Here is a 19,302-nt window from a genome sequence, read left to right as displayed (position 1 = left end):
GGTAAAAAAGAAAACACTTTTAGGGGTTGGACCAGTTGCAGAACTGATTTCCTGTAACTAGGCATTCACAAGACACCATCCCACGCACGTATACACTGTTCTTTGCTGCTCCATTGGAATTCATGCATCTGTCTTTATATTACATTAGCCAGTGCGGATTTATTTTCCAATGTCCATGATATAGTTTTATCATTTACTCTACTATTAAAATCTTAGACGCTTTTCTTACAGAGTATAAAAAATTAAGAAAATGTACTGCTTTTGTGAGTAAAGGAAATAACAAACCCTTGCGCCCCACGGGAGTGAGCAACGATTGCAGTTTGTTTCTTGGAAGAAGACTGCCCATTGTAAAATTTGTCCTGGGTAAACACTGAAAAACATTGGGCAGTCCAAACAGTTATGGTGGCTGAGTTTTCTATCAATTCAAAAAAAAGCAACAACCACTCTTTCACGTGTTTCTAAGTCACTGTTGTTTCTTTACATTCAAAACTGTAGATGTTTTGTAAGGGAGTAAAAGGCACAATTGTCTTGTAAAGCTAAATAGATCACTAGTTACTTTCAGTTGGAGAGTTCAGGTTTAATGGAATATCTCCTTGGAGACCCACAGAGGATAGATAGGAAGCCATATTTTCAGATGGAATATAAAGAACTGAACTTTCTGGTAGGTTTACAATGTTGCTCCCGAAGCCTGCTTCACGCTCAATGGGAAACTGCTGGGTGCATTCAAGAATGACATCTTTCCCTAGGAATGCAGACAGAAAATGGAAAACATGGTGACCAACAGGCAAACTACTGGTCTTTATTAACTAAGCGCTGGAGCCTAGGAAGTGCTGAACTCCAATAGGAATTGAGGGAGTTCAGGACTTTGCCGGAAGTGCTTGGAAACTTTCAGGACTGGAATTGGGACAGTCCAAAAGCCCATTAAAGTCAGTGGGAGTCTTTCCATTGGCTTCAGCTCACTTTGGATCATACTTCAATAGCTGAGATGTGTGGGAATAAGGAAATGGAAAAAGAGGCAAATGGCCTGAGCCTTTGAGGACTGGGTAAGAGCAGCTGCTCTTCCCCACTTATACATGTGCTTTCAGCTTTTTTCTACCACTGCCGCTGGAGGCACCCACCAGTTCCAATTTCTCCCTTATTTCATCGCTACTATCCTCACACTGCTACTTGTATAATAGGGACCTTGCAAAGAAGAGACTTGAATCACCAGGCCTTACCAGTACAGACATGCATGTTTCATGCAACATCACCTACAGTGCCAAGGAATTCTGTCTTCAATACATCTGTTTTTTAATGAATTTGTTGCTCATGGAAGCTCCTTGGCTGAGACTAAAGTCATTGGTCTATACACAACAGCTTTGATACATGGTGGGGGACACTACCAGAAAGCTGGAAGGCTCTGTTTAGAGCAAGCAAACAATGGTTTTAAAACACGCTAGCTAACGTATTCCAATTAACATATTTCACGCACCAATGGGCACCTAGCATGGTATCATGGCTGACCAGCTAATACATTTTTAAAACCCTGTCTACTCTAGGTCTTAAGTGGTGTTTTAAACACGTTTTAAAAACCTCTTTCTACTCTAGACAGAGCGTAAGGCCTTGTTTACATGGGGAAGATTTTTCAATATAACATAAGGTGTGAATTTAAACCAATATCGTTATACAGGTATAGCCGCTCTATGTGGATACCAATTCTATTCGAAGAGTGCCTTTATTTTGATTTAACTTATAATATTAGGGAAGGAATTTAAACTACATTGGAAAAAAATGCCATTCTAATTCCAGAATATGAGTGTCCACATGAGGGGGTTATACTGGTATAATTATAACAATATACTTTCCCAGGCAGACAAGACCAATGGTACAGCACAGACAGCAGTAATGCAAGCATCATGACACTGCTGAACCAATGTGACTCAGTTGTAGTCTGGGAAGACCACAGGGGTAAAACAGAACTTAATTTCCATAACCATTCAGATGTTGGCCTCTCTGCTGAGAGTGCTAACAAGGGTTTAAATAAGTGATATTTATTTTAAAAATAGGGACATATCTCTAGTAGATCAAGAGGACAAAGGAGATTGAGACTATCAACATTTCACCTAGGTCACCACATAGCAATTAGATGGCAATGAACAATCAAAAGGAGACTGGCTACATTCTGATAGACAACACAGATGTTTGCAGTGTTATTGTCACCTTGTTTGTTCCAGGATGCTAGAGGGACAAGATGGGTTATATCTTTTCTTTGACCAAATTCTGTTGGTGAGAGAGACAAGCTTACACAGAGCTCTTCTTCAGATGGTCCAATAAAAGACATTAGCTCTCCCATCTCCTCTCACCATAGATGTTAGCAGGAATAGATAGAGGTTGGTCATATTTAAATCTTGGCACATCTCCAATACAGCCTGCTCCATATAGAAGCTATCTTAAACATTTATTCTTGAAAAGATCATTGAGTGACAATTACTAAACTGAAACACAAAAGTTGCACTACTACAATAAGCCTGTGGTCTGCTAAAGGATCAGTACTGGACATTTCATCTAGCCATTTAAAATGCTTAACCATTAGTTTCATTACTGAATTCCCATTCCTTTGTTTGCATGAACAGCTATTGCTGGTACCTGAGCAGGTGGTGTTAAAGTGAGGATTTAACACTTTGGGAGACAGCTCATTTACATTCTTCTCCAGATCCACTGTGAGTTGCTGCATCTTGATGCAAAAATACAAACTACAATGTACAATTATACAAAGACAGGGAGATGGTTAGAACTAGGCAGTTTGTGAAGATCAGTGCTTTATTCATATAGCAAATGATAACACATAGAATTTATCATCACTGTCCTAGTCCATTGAGCTGACCTCTGTTCTAGTAAGCAAAATTATGAACACAAGAGGAATTGTTAGTAAATTGCCATGCTCCAGTCTACGTAAATCTTAGGTTATCTCAGGTTTAGCTGCCGTACCTGGAGAGCTACCCAGCACCAAATATGAGATGTCCTTAAGGAAGCTTTAAATAAAAAAAATTACCTGTGGTTGCTTTCTCTCTCCTCTGCCTCTCTATTCCATGTGGAACATGGGGCCAACCTGTGATTGCTACTTACAGCCAATTGGGGTGGGAAGGTGGGATTACTTTGCCTAATCCTGCTCTTTTCAGGCTAACTTTGGAAGGTGAAAAATGAAGGGTTAAAATTCCTGTGCAACCAAGCATGACTAGCTGGGTTCATCGAGCCAGCAGCTAAGATAAGAGGAATCTTTCTCTTAATCACACTATACCATCTAACTAAGGGTCCTTATCGAAAGCCAAATATAACATGTCATCAAACAGAGGTTTTTCAAATTTACCAAAAAAACTCAAACAATTCTAGGAGTCCTCTCACATTTTCTAAGTTGCAAGGCTGGAAGGTGCCAAGAGAAGAGTTAAAAGTTGTTGTTGGAGGCCTAACTTTGAATTTCTTCTCTTTTGGAGCTATCCTGTGAGGTGAACAATGCCCTGTCAACTCCTACTGACTTCACTGCTCAGCAGCCCACAGAACAGTAGATTGGGGGGGTTGATGTATCCCCGGACCCCTTCTATGTGCTTGAAGGTACTTTGACTAGATTTTGTACTTGCTTGCACTGTCACTCTGGCATAAAACTGGTCATATGACTACATGCTCTTTTGTATGCTCAGGGCATCACCCTAGGAGGCTGCCTGAGGTACTGGAAAATCCTGTTGAGCTGAAGGATTGAATTACTAAGTACACAGCCTTCTTCTGCAACCTAGGAGTATCTGTTGGCCTTTGCTCTTATACAGAGTCCTCCATTTTGAAAGCAAGCTCCCACTCCTGTTGAGCCTTTGCATTACCAACTGGGCCTTCAGAGGCTCTATTTCCCTCCTGACAGCCAGGGGAAAAAAATTTACCTCAGAAAATGGCCAATTATGAAAGAAAAAACAAAAGCCAGCCAACAACACTGATGTTATGATGATGGAATATTGCCGCCTTAGCAGCACTGACACAGAGGAGCGAAATCCTGTCCTCTGGCTCTCTGAGGAGACAAAACAACCTGACCTGCAACTCTGCAGATAAAACTAGTCTGGAGGGTGATATTGTAGCTCTGAAATGCTGCCCGTGGTCTCAAGTAGGAGAAGAAACCTCAGTAGTGAAACCTAACATCCTCTGACTGTTACATTTCTACCTGTGTGTAATATTACTTTAGTGATATTAGCCCCAGTGTCAAATTCCAGTGTCACCCTGCCTAATCACATTCCCCCACAGTTTCAATTGTATATATACTCTTCATTTTCTTTCCTAAATGGTTGTGTTACATGGCTGTGTGCTTTTAAACAATGGCATTATTACATCCCAGGGAGGACGCTATTTCACACACACATTTTGTAAAGCACTTTCACACACATGGCACTCTATGCATTTGAGATATTATTTTTCTTCCTTTTAGAATATGTTGTAATTAAATCAGTTTTCCAAACTAAAAGTTAATTAACAGTGGGTGAAGGGTCAACTCAAAGACTGGTACTTGGGCAGCTGGTTTCAACTGAAGACCACATAAAAGGCAACTCAGATTCCAGAAAATTGCATTTTCATTATCCCAACCAGTCCTCCAAATACGCTGAGGTTTCTTTTGAGTGGGAAATAGAGGTCCCAAGTCTAGTTTGGGTCACATGTGAAGAGTATTGGTGCTCTCAGTTTCATCCCTGGTGAACGCTTACCCACTGTAAAATTCTCCTCCTGCTCCCCATAAAACAATTATTCATTCTCCACTAATGTACCAGCTCTGTTAATAAGAAATGCTGTTTCATATCTATAGTATTGTTTTCACACAGATACAAATGCGCATCCCTTACCGGTGAAAAATTGGCTTCCATGTCAGTCAGATTCCACTCACTCACTGAAAGATTTGGATTAAAGACCTATTGGAAATGAGACATTTATTTTCCTGGTAGAAAGTAAAAGGATTCTATAATTGCTTTATGATTCATATTCTTTTGTGAAGGACTGTCTTAAGACTTTGTAGCTGAGGGCAAGATTTTCAGACTAGGCCAGCATCCAGCTGCTCCCGATGTGACACTCAATTTAGGATGCTAAGCTTTTTTGAAAATCAGGCCATTAATACTACGTTCTGATTCACCCAGAGAGAGAAGAAAGGAGTTGTATTATTAGCAGAAAAAGTCCTACCAAGGAACAAGAAGAAAAATAAACAATGATCACTGAATCTTTCCATTAAAGTCAAAGGAAGTCACAGGCTCTAGCACCTCTCAAGGTTTGGCCCTGAGAGAATAAAGATGTCCTATTTTGATCTCCCATTCTTAATTATCCAAACATGTTTATTATAAAGATAAATATGAAGCATCTAAGAGATCAACTCTCTTCTGACAAATATATTCTTTCCCTATATATGGAGCTACTTGAACACTGGAATAAAACATAAAATATACAAGGTATGGATGAAACCCTATTGCCAATTTGCAATTTAAAATGTCCCAGGAGTCCCAGACAGGTGAAGACCTTGGTAGGGATAACGTGGCATCAGCAGCACTTCTAAGAACTGGAGGAAAAGGTGAAGATTTAATAGGTCCAGACATAATCTGGATGAGGCGGGACCATATAGGATGCAGAATACTATGAAAAAATATTAACTGGACCACTAGAGAATAGTATTAAAACTATTTTTATGTAAGAGTGAGAATGTTAAAACTATTTTAGACCTTATGACCTTGTCTTAGCCAAATGGATTGTGTTGTGTGATCCTAGGGTATAAAACTTAAGTATATTTGCCTTCACAAGAAATGAAAATGCTTGACAAAGTCTGAAGCTGCTCAAACTTACTGTTACGATAATACTCTACAGAGGAGATGTCTGTATATACATAGATAGTTAATAGATAAAATGCCAGTAGATGGTGCACAAGAATATGCTACATTGTTCACAGTTTTTCTAGGAGCAAAGTGATTGTCACACTAAAAAGTGTGCTCTTAACACTCACATCCAAAACGCTGGTAGGTTCCAGATTATACTGCTGGCTCCTCAGCAGCAGCTGCAGGCCTTCTAAACTCAAATCAGTGCCATCCATTGGGTCAGAAATTTCTGTTCTGAGGAAAGAGAAAAGGAAAATGTGTCATCATTATGAAATAGACACATTTATATAGAAAATACAATTTATTAACTTCCCAAGGTAAAGCATATGTCCAAATTTTACCTGGCAATCCTACGGGCCATACTCAGCCCTAGGTTATACTAGCTTTTATGGACTAACCCCAGGAGCATGACCCACCAGAATGGGGAGAAGACTATTGTGATACTAAGCAGTGGAGCCTGCTGTATGCCTTCTAAGGGGCCCATGCGTCTGGGAATATATTAATTGGTCACATCCTCTCCGTGGCTCCTATGGAGTCTCTGGAAGAATTAAAGCTACCCTCCCTGGAGAAAATTCTGAGGGAGGAGCAGGTGGTTACACCTCTCTTCCCTCCTCCCCTTCCCCCCGGATGGATCCCCTCTAGATCTGAAGTCAGAACATTGCACACCTTTCTATACCAGGCTCAGTTAATCTGATCCAAGAAGCTTTAACTCCTGTGACTAAATGGCATTTAGGGAAAGAGCCCATTATAGAAAGAGTTTTAAAAGCTAACAGAAGAGTAACTCCCTGCTAGGGAGGGAATCGTAAAAAGCAGCTAAAATCAGGGACTACTTCACTCCACACCTGCCCTCTTATCTTCTCTTTCCCTGCCCCATCCTCCCTTCTCTTTCCCTTTAGCTGATCCCCCTCCTAATGATCCTCTCACTCCAAAAAAATCATGTCATTTACATGACATTAGCCACCATCACATTGTTCACTCTGCTGGTGTCTTCTACTCCTTCCCCCACCGTGTGTGCCTGTCTTGTCTGTTTAGATTGTAAGTTCTTCAGGGCAGAGATCATCTGTGTTTGAATAGGGCCTACCAGAATGGAGCCCCATTCTCAGTCAGCTCTCAGGCACCAATAGACATGATTTGTAAGAATAGTAATACAGCTGATGAATTATTATGAACCCTTATGCAAAAGTTTTCTAGAATACAATAGGGTTTAAAATCAACAGGGTTCTAGAGAAACCACTCTACAAACCTACAATGTGTAAAAGAAAATGAGTTCTTTTTATAGACATTTGTAATTATCCTATAGAATTCTACAGCAGGGATTTGATTTTCTATTAAATTCTATAAAATTGTGTTCCCTCCACCATTTTCTCTTAAATTCTATCAGACTTTTCCATAAGAGACCATACAGAAAGGTCCAAGTTTGCAGCCATTTCTGCCCTGTCAGCAGGTGCCATAAATGAGATTTCCATGGGTACCACCATAAACAGATGCCTGAACCCTTATATGGTCACCTTTGAAAAAAACTGCCTGAATTATTAGTTTGTGTCAGTGTGCCCATGTGTATACCATAGAAAAGGGAAGACAAATAGGCTGCAATATAGTCTAATTAGAGGGAAAATGAACCAAACAGATTACAAGAGGGAACAAAGTTCCAGTAGCTAGTTGAAATAAGGGGACATAGCAAGAAAGCACATAGGCCAAATGGCATAATTAGGTTAGGTACACATTTTGTGGCAGGCAAAAAATATTGAGAGGAACAATAGGATAGTTCTGTCTCTAAAATGTCTTCACTGTACATTGTATCTACATTGTAGAGTAGACTCACGCATCATTAGGGTTTGAGGAGTGGAGTTACACTACAATCGTTACCGATATTTAAGAGGGTAAACATCTTCACTGAAAACATTCTGAACCAAATTCTAACCTTGATTTTACATTGGTGGCTAATATAATCTCCAATGGCAGCCTTATCTGAGGGCTAATCGGGGACTATATATTAAGAGGAACTATGGAGTTGGCAGGATGTGTTAAAATGTGATCAACACAAGGACAGAGTGAGTGTCCTCAGATTTTATGTAGACCCTTGTTTGCAGCAGTGGGTCCAATTTCTCTCCCTGAGGCTCTACTGAAGGCAGCAAGTTACAACCGGGATTCACTTAACCTTCTCTCTTCCCCTTTCCCACGAGAGTTTTCATCCAGCCCCAGATGTGGTAAGAATTTCCTTCTCTGGGGCTGCCCAAGTCTTCTCAGATTCACTCAAAACCCCTACGCCTTTCCGTTCATTTCTTACTGCTCTGTCTACCATGTGGTGGTCAGATGTGACAGGCAGGGCGGTTCTCCTTCTGCTGGTTGAACATGCTGTGTGTTTCCCGACATAGCATCCTTGCAGCTGAGATTCAAGCCAGAGACCCAAGCCAGAGACCCTTAGAGACAATATACAGCAGCTCCTTCATGGGAGTTATGCAGGATATCCCCTCTGGCTGAGCCAGGAAGAGTTGTGCTAAAAAGCCTTCTCAGCAAGGTACCAGTCTCTGTGTATCTTACAGGTCCTAGCATATTTATCTGCAATGGCTCCAAGATTCTCAGTGATCCTTCAGAGTTCAGGAGCAGAACTGCATTCGTCTATACCTGGACCTCTTGGGTTCATTAGCACACAGCTCTTTGTTTTCCACCCCCATTAACAATTTGGCTTGACATTTCATTGTTTCAAAATGTTTCAAAACTCAGTTATTTATAATGTAAAAACTACTTTTGAGTAACAGTGCCTAGATTTTAATAATCTCTTCTAAATAAAGGATAAAAGACCAATGAATAAATCTTTGGTCCCTTGCATGACAGGCTTGAGCTTTAGTCAAAGATGGTCAGGAATTAAAACACTCAGTCTGCCTGAAGGCTTGTGGCTACCCACAAACACACTCTGAGGCAAGAGTCAGTGGATGAAGTGATCTTCCCAAAAACATGTGGCCCGAGTGCATGGTATCCAAAGGAATAACCTGAATAATGACCTAGGATTGGATTAGTTATTGACTTGTGAGCATTGACTTGTGTGCCAGAGCATGGAGAGATGTTCCCGGCCATCAGGAATGTGATAGATGAGGAGATGAAAGGAGTGCAAACTCAAGGGAGAAGAACCCACATGAATTCACAGAGCTGGAGAAGGGAGGAAAAAAGAGGAAGACATAACTGGCAGCTCTTTGCTAATGAAACATTCTTCCCAGGATCTAAACCTGTCTGATGGAGGTTTCTTGTCATCTCTTATCAGCTATATTCCCTAGTATGACACAAGAGGATACAATGGGCACAGCATGCTGCGTGCAGCCAGTGCCATGTTCCACTGGTTTTCGCACTGTACGCTGGCCCTTAAGCCCTTTGCAGCATGGAACTTGCATCACTACCGATGTTATTAGCAGACAAGATGTTAGCCAGCCACAAGCCATTCTGTGTAACTGGGTTGCCACCTCCGAGGTACAAAAAAAACACAGGACATCCGGGATAATCCTGAGCCCATCAAACTGGACAGCTGGCAGCGTGTACTGAGCTGCCATACAGTTCTCCCAGGATAATCCTGGGAAAACCTGGACAGGTGGCAACCCTCATGTGCAATGTGGTTGAATGTGCACAGCTGCTGTCCTCCTCTCACCTGTCTAGAGGTGCCCTTCTGCCTCTTCTTTCCGGTTGCTGTGAACTCGCAGACTGTGGTGCCCCGCAGCTCCCTTTGCCTTCTAAAACAGACTGAACCATTGCAACTGGTAACACAGGGGGTTCAGCACAGGCAGTACAGCCAGGCAGAGAGACATCTGGCTCAGATGTGGCTTTCACTCCAGGGCTAACTGGTTCTTCCTTGATCAGCATGCGGCATTTTTCCCTGAACCAAAGAAAAGTTTCAGCACCACACTCACACATATGTGCACCAAGGGCGTTGCTATTCGCATGAATGGGAAGGGCAGTAGTGGCAAAGGGGCTGTTTCTGCTTGTGATCCAACTGCCATGCAGTGTTTATCCCCCACTGCGGCCAGCTGCATGTATGAACTCTGTCTACACCCAAGTTTACTATTTTAATTTTGGGCCTGCTCAAGTCAGTAGAAAGACTCCCATTGACTTCAGTGGGCTTCGGAATAAGGACTGGCTTTTCTCAGAGATTTTTCCTTCTTCTGCCAGGAGAAAATGGGGTGGCCTCTTTTAATCAGCAAGAACTGTCAAAGGCACAACCACATGCAACACGTGCTGTGCCAGAAGGAAAACACCAACTGGGAAGTCTTAGATTTCAACTGTCAGATCAAGGGAAGGGCACTGACATTTCATTTAACCTCTCACACACGTGGGAAATACTACAGGGCATCCACCCTGGTGGTCCTGACCAGTGCTGCCACCCTGGTTATGAGACTCTTTCTGTGAGGCTGTGTGTTTTACATTTCAGTTCTATATCAGACATTGAGACCACACCGCTAAATGGATTAAAGGAATCCTGGAGTCTGCCGCGTTATTGATACTGTGTTAACCTCCCATCTGGAATGCTGCTGCTACTGGATGTTACCTAGAAGCAAGTGTGATCAAGGTGCAGCACATTTCCTGGAGATGTAGGACCAGCTAGAAGGAATTCTTGGTTCAAAGTGCACAAGAGGGTCATTAACATCAGTGGGTCATTAATCTCCAGGGAGTGTTATTAATTATAATTATTATTGTTATTATAGTGGAAAATAGGAATATTGGGCCAAATTTTCTGCTGGCATAATTCCATTCACTTCAACAGAGTTATGCCAGAGGTGAATATGTTCCATCAGGTATTTTACATATGCAGAGAAGGTGGCATCCACATGGTACATCTATTTATCATGCTCTTTGGACCACCTCACCTGTACTTTGCCCATATCCTAAGCACTCAGTCTAACATTCCAACTCCCTGGGAAGCTTCAAACCATAGCCCTGTTTCTTTAAATTAACCTGTCAGAGAAATATTTCCCTCTTCTCCTCCCTACTGTGTAACTTCCTCCAATCTAACCCCTATCTGAGGCCCAGGATGTGGGCAAGATTCGGACACAGCCCAAAGACAGGTTTTCTATGAGTAAAAGTGGCCCTTTCATTATCTTGCAGCCCTGCAAGATTAGAAATGGAGATGTATGTTTTCAAAACTGACTAAAGGATTGAGACACCCATTCTCATTAAAATTCCCAGTAGGTCATCCAAATCCCATAGCTGCCTTGAAAGTCTCAGACAGAAACGTTATCCTATTGGGAATGGAAGATTTCCCCTTTTCCAATGGGACCAGCCTTCAATTCTAGCCTTTAAAGGATATAAGCCATTAGACTTTCAAATAGTGACATTTTTATGAGTAAAAAACTGCTATGTGCCATTTTTAGAAGTTTTTTATAAACCTTGCACAGCTGGACTCAAAGTAACTAAGGCGACTAGCTCTATAGGCAGAGGGATACAAAAATGAACACTAACAAAAAGTGATCAGGACTCCACAACTTGCTGCTGTAACACATCTGGCACGTACGACATATGTGATGGGGTGGGATGTTACAAAGGAGTCATCAGCACAAATGTGGGATCATCTGCAGAACTCACGAATGGCGAGCACCCATCAAAAGCTCATGCTAATAAAATCTTTACCATGCACCAAACCATCATATATTCATTATATCTCTGCCTTGCTATGAGACTTCTCTACAAAAGAGCTGTCCCTATATATGTAGATAGTTTATTAATAAAGTGCCAATAGATGGCACTCAAGAATAAGCAGCATTGTTATATACTGAAAACTGATTTTAGGGAGCAGATCTTACCTGGAGCACTTAACATGCTTCTAACTAATTTTAGGGATAAGACAGTTCAATCAGCATGCATAGGTCTTTTCTAGAGAGTAGCTGCCTTGTCTATTAGCTAGAGAGATTGATTATAGAGCTTTCACCATTCCATTCAGTTTGCATGGACATAATTATAGCTTATAATTTCGTCACTGTAATACAAAGCCTCTGAATGTCTAAAATGGACAATAGGAAGAGAGAAGCTACACAGTCTAACTCTGAAATATCTTTGTGTATTTGAATGTTGTAACTTTCTAGAATCTTTGCACATTGGCCTAAAATTTTTATAGCACTATGGCAGTCTTCTCTATTTTCTGGCTATAAGGACGATGTTCAGTTTAGTTCTTCCTCATTTAGTTCTTCCTCATCAAAACCAAATAGAAGCTTTCACTTTCTTTTTCTCTCTGTCTCAAAATAAAACAAAAAAAATCCAGATCTCTTACCCTCTGATTAAGACTGAGACTTCCATTTTCTTGAGGAGAAAGTATCAGTAAAATGTTCTGGATAACTTTCACGGAAGTGTGTGGTAGCTCCCAGCACAAAACCTATGACTGATTATTGCAATCTGTGTGCATGCAGGGTCACAGCCTGTTTTTTAAAATTACCCACATATGGCAAGCTGCAAACCAGATAAAACACAGAGGCACTCTGTAAATATGTGAGACCTGTAGTATTGATTGAGGTGCACATGCCATAGTGGAATTAGGCCTACACAATATTCTGATGTAGTTATTTGCATCCTGGCACAGATCTCTAAGGGTGTCTCTATCTTTTGAGCGAGGTGTGTAATTCTCAGCTCAAGGAGACATACCCACTCTAGCTTTCATGGAATTAGTGTGCTAAAAAGAGAGCGCAGCCGCAGTAGTGAGAGGGGCTAGCCACCCGAGTATATGACTAGTGTCCTGGATGGGTCACACTGCCATGGCTAGACTATTTTTAACACACTAGCTAGCGTGGGTATGTCTCCCTGAGCTAGGAATTACACCCAGAGCCCAAAGTACAGACACACCCTTAGTTTACGATCACAATAACGTTCTTTACCTGTCACCCTCTGGAGGAGATTGAAGCGACACGACATTTGGTGGTGATGCTTCAGTAACATCTGATATGACTGGCCCTCCAGCAATAGCAGGACTGGTTAAGCACGAGGCAGGTTCTGTAGATGGCTGCAAAAGAAAATACAAAATGATCAGTTTGTGATATAGCAAGAAGAATTAAAGAAGTTTGTTAGGTCAGTTATATGTTGGCTCAGCAAGGGGCAGAGATGGGATACTTGCTTAGGACAGGGATTCTGGCTCATCTCCACCAAACTCCTTGAACTTCCACACATTGGCTTGTGGGACTCAGCAGCATTCAGTCTCCTGGAGCACCCCCTGAGGTGGTGCAACTACACCACCCCTATGGGGGTGTAGGGGGGGGAGGTAGCTAAATGGCAAAATCTAGTCCCTACTACTGGGCATAGCCCCATTGAATTCAGTGGAACTATATTTGGTACTAAGCACTCTCTCTGGTAGTAACAGTTTACAGGATTGGGCCCTATGGGCAAATTTCTGCTTCTGTCACTCATTGGAGCAATTCTCTTGCAGTCAGTGAGGTAGATGGTGGAATATTCACGTGAGGAAGTGCATAAAGCATCGTAATCACCTCAATCCCCTCCCCCACTCACAGGCCTACTACAATACACTCTATGCCAATTGGAATGACAACTCCAGAGGGATTTTAATGTAGGCAGAATGAGATTAGAACATATTTAAATTTTCCAAGACTCCTTAACTTACCCTTGGTTGAAGGATCCACGAGACCTTTAAATCACTGCAAGCAACCAGGACCTTATTTCTATGTCCCAACAACTCACCGTAACCCTTTCTCGCTCCAATTACATATAGTCTTTGCTTACAGAACCCAGTGCCTGGGAATTCACCTTGTTTAAACAAATGGCATCTATGGCATCTGTTCTGCACTGGGCAGGGTAACAAAAGCTATCACAGAAGCTATGATGCTATAGATTATGCAGGGCTGTTGTCTTCTCATCTGGCCAGGAGGGCCACTGTTTCTAGTTGCTCTCTGAACTGCTCCTGCCTTGGAGAGCTAGGAAGAGGCTACGGGCTGCATGTCTATATGTAGGGACATTTTAGGTGGGATCTTTATACTCACAGTCCAGAGGTGGGATTTGGGGACTTGTGCTCCTTAGTCATTTAGGTGCCACCTCAGGTTGTTAAGGATAGATTCCTAGCTGGAAGGAACCTAACCATAGAGATGTAGCCCAGAATATAGTCCCCCCTAGGCTACCCATGACCAAACACCTGGCTAGAATGACACCGGGTTGTGCTCCAGCTGTATCTCCCTCCCTGATCACATGGGCCTGTGAGTAGTAACCTGGAAACAGCGGCCAGAATCTCTCTCCCCTACTCCAGCCAGAGCCCCTTCATACTCTCATCCAGTCAGAGAACAGCAGGGAAGGGAAGCCAGAGAGCAGGATGGGCCCTCTTTCACTGCAGAGTAGTAAATATTCAGATAAATAAAATGTAACTTTGCAAATCTCTCTCTCCACAATGCATTTTTGCTGCATTGGGTCACTTTTAAACATCTGCTCTCATTTAAAAGAGTTACCTGTGCTAATAGTTCATGCACAGAAATGTTACCTTTTTCACAATGACACCATGACAAAAAGAAGGAATGAAACAAGGGTCTGTGTTTGAAAGCGAACCTACCGACTGAATGAAATAGGAATCCTGAAGAGGGTCCACAGACAAATGTTGGCTGAACTTGGACACTTGTGGTGCTGAGCTTCCATCATCTAACATCAGAGGTCTGTGGAGAGAAGGAGAAAAGATATTTTATCTCAGCCTTGTATTAACTGTCTGCCATGTAAGTATGAATGCAAGAAACATCTGAATCAGTGGCTGGCATCAGCTGGCAGCTTCTCAATGTGTGTCTTATTTTCTTCTGCTGTCAGTTGCTTTCCTGTCTTGTGTCATGGACGGTAAAGTGAAAAGATACAGTGTAAGAGCAGCTTTGGATAGATCACCAAGCACACGGGACCTTTCATGTCCATGCAGAGGACACAGGACCCTGGTTTTCCAGGTCTTATCTGACAGATCCACACACGGTAAATGACACAGAACTCTGTAGCCCACAGAAGACAGAAAATCTGAAAAACTCCTACCAGGATTAGAAGTTGCAGTTCCACAGAGGTCTAAGTCCAGTACTTCAAACCTGAGGCTTGGACCACCAAAGCATCCATCCCATTGATTTTCCTTTGCAGAGGCTGCAATATTTATTCTTTTAATAATTTAAATTAAGCGCTGGGAGGGGTTATATGACTAATACTAGAGAAAACCTATTATCTCAGCCACACTATTAAAGGGAAGTTCATTCTTAGTGAAAGCCCTGTCAAGCTACCAGGTTCCAGTGAGACCCCATCATCCAGTAGAGACCTTCCCAAGAGCAGCTTTCGCCTTTCACCAGAGTTTTGAAAAGAAAATCTTTTCTCCATTCATCTTTGTGTGAATTTCTGTAATTTGCCTATTAGATCCAGTTGTCTCTTCTATATTCTGTGCTCTGTTTTGGAATGTCACCCCCATTCTGCCCAAACATGCAACATAACCCAATGCCCAAGTATTTCAATAAACCAAATTTCAGCTCAGTTAGCCTGTAGTCTAAATTTCATGGCAATCCAATCAGTATTACATACACATTTCACTAGAAAGGTAGAAGTCTGATCAGAAATAAAGTATTTATTAATGAATGGAATACAGAAAATGAATAGAATATATGGGAATGCAACTTTCCAGGTAAATCGCAACCTTAATTTTGGAGGACTGGGGGTTAATGCCAATTGCTGTTCCTCCATTCTCAGTTAAGCTTTCATTTTATACGATGCACAGTACCTAGCCCCGAGTCCAGATGACACTCAGGAATGATTTAAAAAGTGACAAGTGATTATGGAGCTCTCGATTTTGCAAGGGGTGGGGGAAATGCAATACCTTATCAGGGCTTGATTAGTGACAAATGCTGAGCCCCCATTGTCTGACAATCAGGTCCCTTTAAGGGGTCTCAAGCTGGGATCTTGAAAACTCAGGCAACCAAAACCACTAGACCCTTTTGAAAATTTTGGCCATAATTGATCTCTCTTGCGTACTAAGATATGGCCTTCATCACCATAACACTTGAGCACCCCACACTTATTTAGCCTCACATTACCACTGAAATGGGGAAGTAGTACCCTCATTTTGCAGATGGGGAACTGAAGCACAGAGAAATTAAGTAACTTGCTTAAGGCCACACAGGATGTTTGTGGCAGAGCTAGAAACCAAGTCCCTGACCACTAACCTAACAACAAGGCCATCCACCCTTCCTCTCCTAAGAGCCTCTGTGCCTTTCTTTAGATCGCAAGTGCCATGGGGCAGGGAATGTCTTTGTTTTGTCTTATACGGTGTTGGCCGCATTGTCAGTGCTTGATAATAGTAACAAATAAGAAATGAGAAAGAGGGCAATGGATAGCTGGAAGTCCGAGTGGAAAGATTTCTTAGGTGGAGTCCAGCTGTTTTACTCTGGAAAGAACAATGGGGAACGTTTTGAATTGGTATCTGGGAAACTGACTATTTCAGGAAACCTTAGCATGTTATTTTTAAAAAAGCAGCCAAGCATATTAATCTCCTCAAAAAACAGAACCCTGATGCCGAATGGCAGACAGCTGAGCTTGCAAGGGGTTACAAATCCTCCTAACAATGAACTGACCTATAGGTCTAACTTTATAGGTTAGCCCATTCTTTCTGCATCCTCTTTTCATTGAGTTTCCTCATCATTGCTAGTATTTATAACAAAAATAAACAGACAAACAGCAAAACTCAACAGTTGCCCAGCTTCTCCCTCTCATTTTCTTGTTTTAAAGAGAAATTGGCTCTAGTTCTCCTAGATCAGCTGATTGGTTAGTCAAGTAGAGCTCAGAAACACAGGAGGCCTATAGGCTTGCACTCATTATATCTAGCAGTAACAAGTGTCTTTTTATCTTAGTGCATGGATACGCACTATCTAAACTGTGTAAGTTTTGTAAGTAAAATTATTTTCAAACCAGAGAGGACTACCATCTTCTAGAGGTTATGGTCAGTGCCTGACTTTAATGATGCTACAGCCTCTGTGCTTTGCCTAGGCTTGGCATAGAACAGGCAATTAGTTTCCCAGACCTGAAGAAGAGCTCTGTGCAAGTTTGAAAGCTTGTCTCTCTCTCACCAATAGAAGTTGTCCAATAAAAGACATTACCTCACCCATCTTGTCCCTCTAATATCCCAGGACCAACATGCCCACCACTACACTGCATACAACATGGAAGCAGGCAGACAGTGCTTACCTCAGTGCTCAATATTTTATTAATTCTTAGACAGACTCCATGACCTTACTGCTAGCTAATGGCAGCTCAAACCCTTCATCGGAGAGACTGCCTGAGTGGCTGAGCTGCATTGCCAGGACTTGGGCTGCGATGTCAAATGCTTATGCCAACATCTGCAATTGTTCCTGTGCCTGCCTTGTTCCCAGCTTGCTCCACCACTGTTCCTGCTTTGTTCTCAGTCCTGTGGCTTCCTTGCTCCTGCTCTGCTCCAGCCCTGCTTCCCAACTTGGCTCCGGACCCTTGGGTCCTGATCGTCGGCTCTGGCTCCTGGATCTTGGCTCTAACTGCAAGGCCAGTCCATGACACATTCAAAGACAATGTCCTTTTTTAACAAGATGCTTTCATTTAAGAACCACAGCAAGCTACAAAGCAGAGAGCAGGGCCCCTTCACATGTGCTTGGTATTCTCCTTGCCATGAGCCAGAAAAGATCACTCCTAGTTCCTTCAATTCATCCTGATACACGGAAGTGCTTCCTCTCGTGTCTGAACGGTGTCACTGCAGCTACCATAGATCATAAATAGAGATGAGCTCAATCTGGAAGATAGGATCCACCTACCCATGAACTTGGAGAAGTTTGTATTTGAGTCTGGATCCAAACTTGACAACTCAGGCCCATCTCTAATCTTACACAGTCTTTACATTGAGGCAGAGAGCACAGACATGCAAGTTACAGAAGTGCTCAATAAGGGGTGAGTTCTCAACTAACACTCAGAGCCAAGAATCAATACACCAGGTTCTCATCTCACTTACTCCCCTGATACAGTGATGTACCATAACTGACTTCAGTGGGGCTACTCCAGATTTATACTGGTTTAAGTTAGAGTGAAATCAGGCCACATCTATCATATCAGCCCATCACTGTGGTAGCCAAGCACTTTGAATGAAATTCACCCTCTGTGCCGAGGGCCAGCACGCAGCTCGTTTAAAACCTCAAGATAAAGCCTGAATTTGATGCTCTGCACATGGGCAAATTTTACCCTAACATAGGCTTATTCCCAAGCATCTATTACAATAATAAAGAGCATGTCTCACAAGATGTACATGCCATCAATGACTTCCACACAACAGTAATTTACCCTTAAGATTTTAGTTGTAGAAGCAGAATCCTAAGTGCAACCTGAACTATTTTATATGCATCCAAGTTCAGTGACCCTATTTTAATTAATTGATTATTTTAGTTAGCTAGGGCCCAATTCTGCTCCCGTTGATTTCAAATGGGAAAACGTCCATAGGCTTCAAAGGGAGCTGGATCAAGCCTGCAGTTAGTTCAGTTGTCCCTCTTTCCGCTCACTCTGTATTACTAAAATAAAGGTCAGAGCAAGCTGACATGCTGGTTCTCTAAAGGCCACTGAATGAGGAGTGTCAGCAGGTCTGACTCAGCAGTTCTGCCTCATTCATTTGTTATCGCCATGGTGCTCGAGTCAGGTGACTTCCCACCCCACTCTGAGCTGAGCTGGTGTTTTTAATGAAGCGTGAGCATTATCTGTCCGTGTGCGCGCCACACCAGGGTACGTACAGTTTTCTCTTTATCCCAGCGCTGCTGGGGTTTGATTGGAGCTGGCCGAACAGAAACTGAATCAGCTGTTAGGTGAGATCAAAGTCAGGTGTTAATCAGCAGTGATCCAGCATTCCACACTCCAGAGCACCTTTCTTATCATGTACATTCCCCCGTTTTACCGAAACCTCAAAGACATGAGATCTGCCATGCAGAATATAGAATCATAGAAATGGTGGGCTGGTGGGTCCTCTGCTGAGATAGGACCAAGCAGACTGTTCCTGACAGTGTTGTCAAACCAGCTCTCTAAAACCTCCAATGACAAGGATTCCCCAGCGTCCCTTGGAAGCCTATTCCAAAACTGAAACTACCCTTAGATTAGAAAGTTTTTCCTACTATGGAGTGGAATATCCGAATCAGAATGTATGAAATGATCTAGCCTGAAAAGTTTCAGGAGCAATTTGCATAGTTAAAACTCATGGGCCTGATTTTCAGGCAGTGTTTCCATGCATGGAACTGTGCACATTCTTTCACTGCCAGGTGCACATGAACAGGACTAGCTAGCGCAGCATGTGCATACACAGTCCCCAACTAGCCCCATCATATTTGGAGATATGTGTGCAAACAAGCACATAATTCAGTGTGCATCAATGCACACAGATCTGCTTGACCAGAATCAATCTGTATATAAGGTAATGGGCTATTTACACACCCACAGGTGGTCCTGGACTGAGTGTCTCAGCCATTTCTGCTGG

General features: G+C 42.3%; 1 protein-coding gene across 1 annotated transcript in view; it reads right to left on the bottom strand.

The window, feature by feature from the left end:
- Window positions 1-221: 221 nt before the first annotated feature.
- The window catches only part of HSF4 (heat shock transcription factor 4), a 32,188-nt gene continuing 13,107 nt past the window's right edge, over window positions 222-19,302 (bottom strand). The window contains exons 6-13 of the mRNA XM_032785752.2: window positions 18,569-18,633; window positions 14,374-14,473; window positions 12,704-12,828; window positions 9,496-9,720; window positions 5,987-6,092; window positions 4,848-4,913; window positions 2,626-2,713; window positions 222-742 (exon numbers count right to left, since the gene is read on the bottom strand). Of these exons, the coding sequence (XP_032641643.1) occupies window positions 549-742; window positions 2,626-2,713; window positions 4,848-4,913; window positions 5,987-6,092; window positions 9,496-9,720; window positions 12,704-12,828; window positions 14,374-14,473; window positions 18,569-18,633 (969 nt within the window). The 3' untranslated portion in view covers window positions 222-548. The remainder of the gene's footprint in view (window positions 743-2,625; window positions 2,714-4,847; window positions 4,914-5,986; window positions 6,093-9,495; window positions 9,721-12,703; window positions 12,829-14,373; window positions 14,474-18,568; window positions 18,634-19,302) is intronic.

The sequence above is a fragment of the Chelonoidis abingdonii genome, chromosome 19 (genome assembly GCF_003597395.2).
Source record: "Chelonoidis abingdonii isolate Lonesome George chromosome 19, CheloAbing_2.0, whole genome shotgun sequence".
NCBI classification, from domain to species: domain Eukaryota; kingdom Metazoa; phylum Chordata; order Testudines; family Testudinidae; genus Chelonoidis; species Chelonoidis abingdonii.
This window is presented reverse-complemented; position numbering and strand designations above follow the sequence as displayed.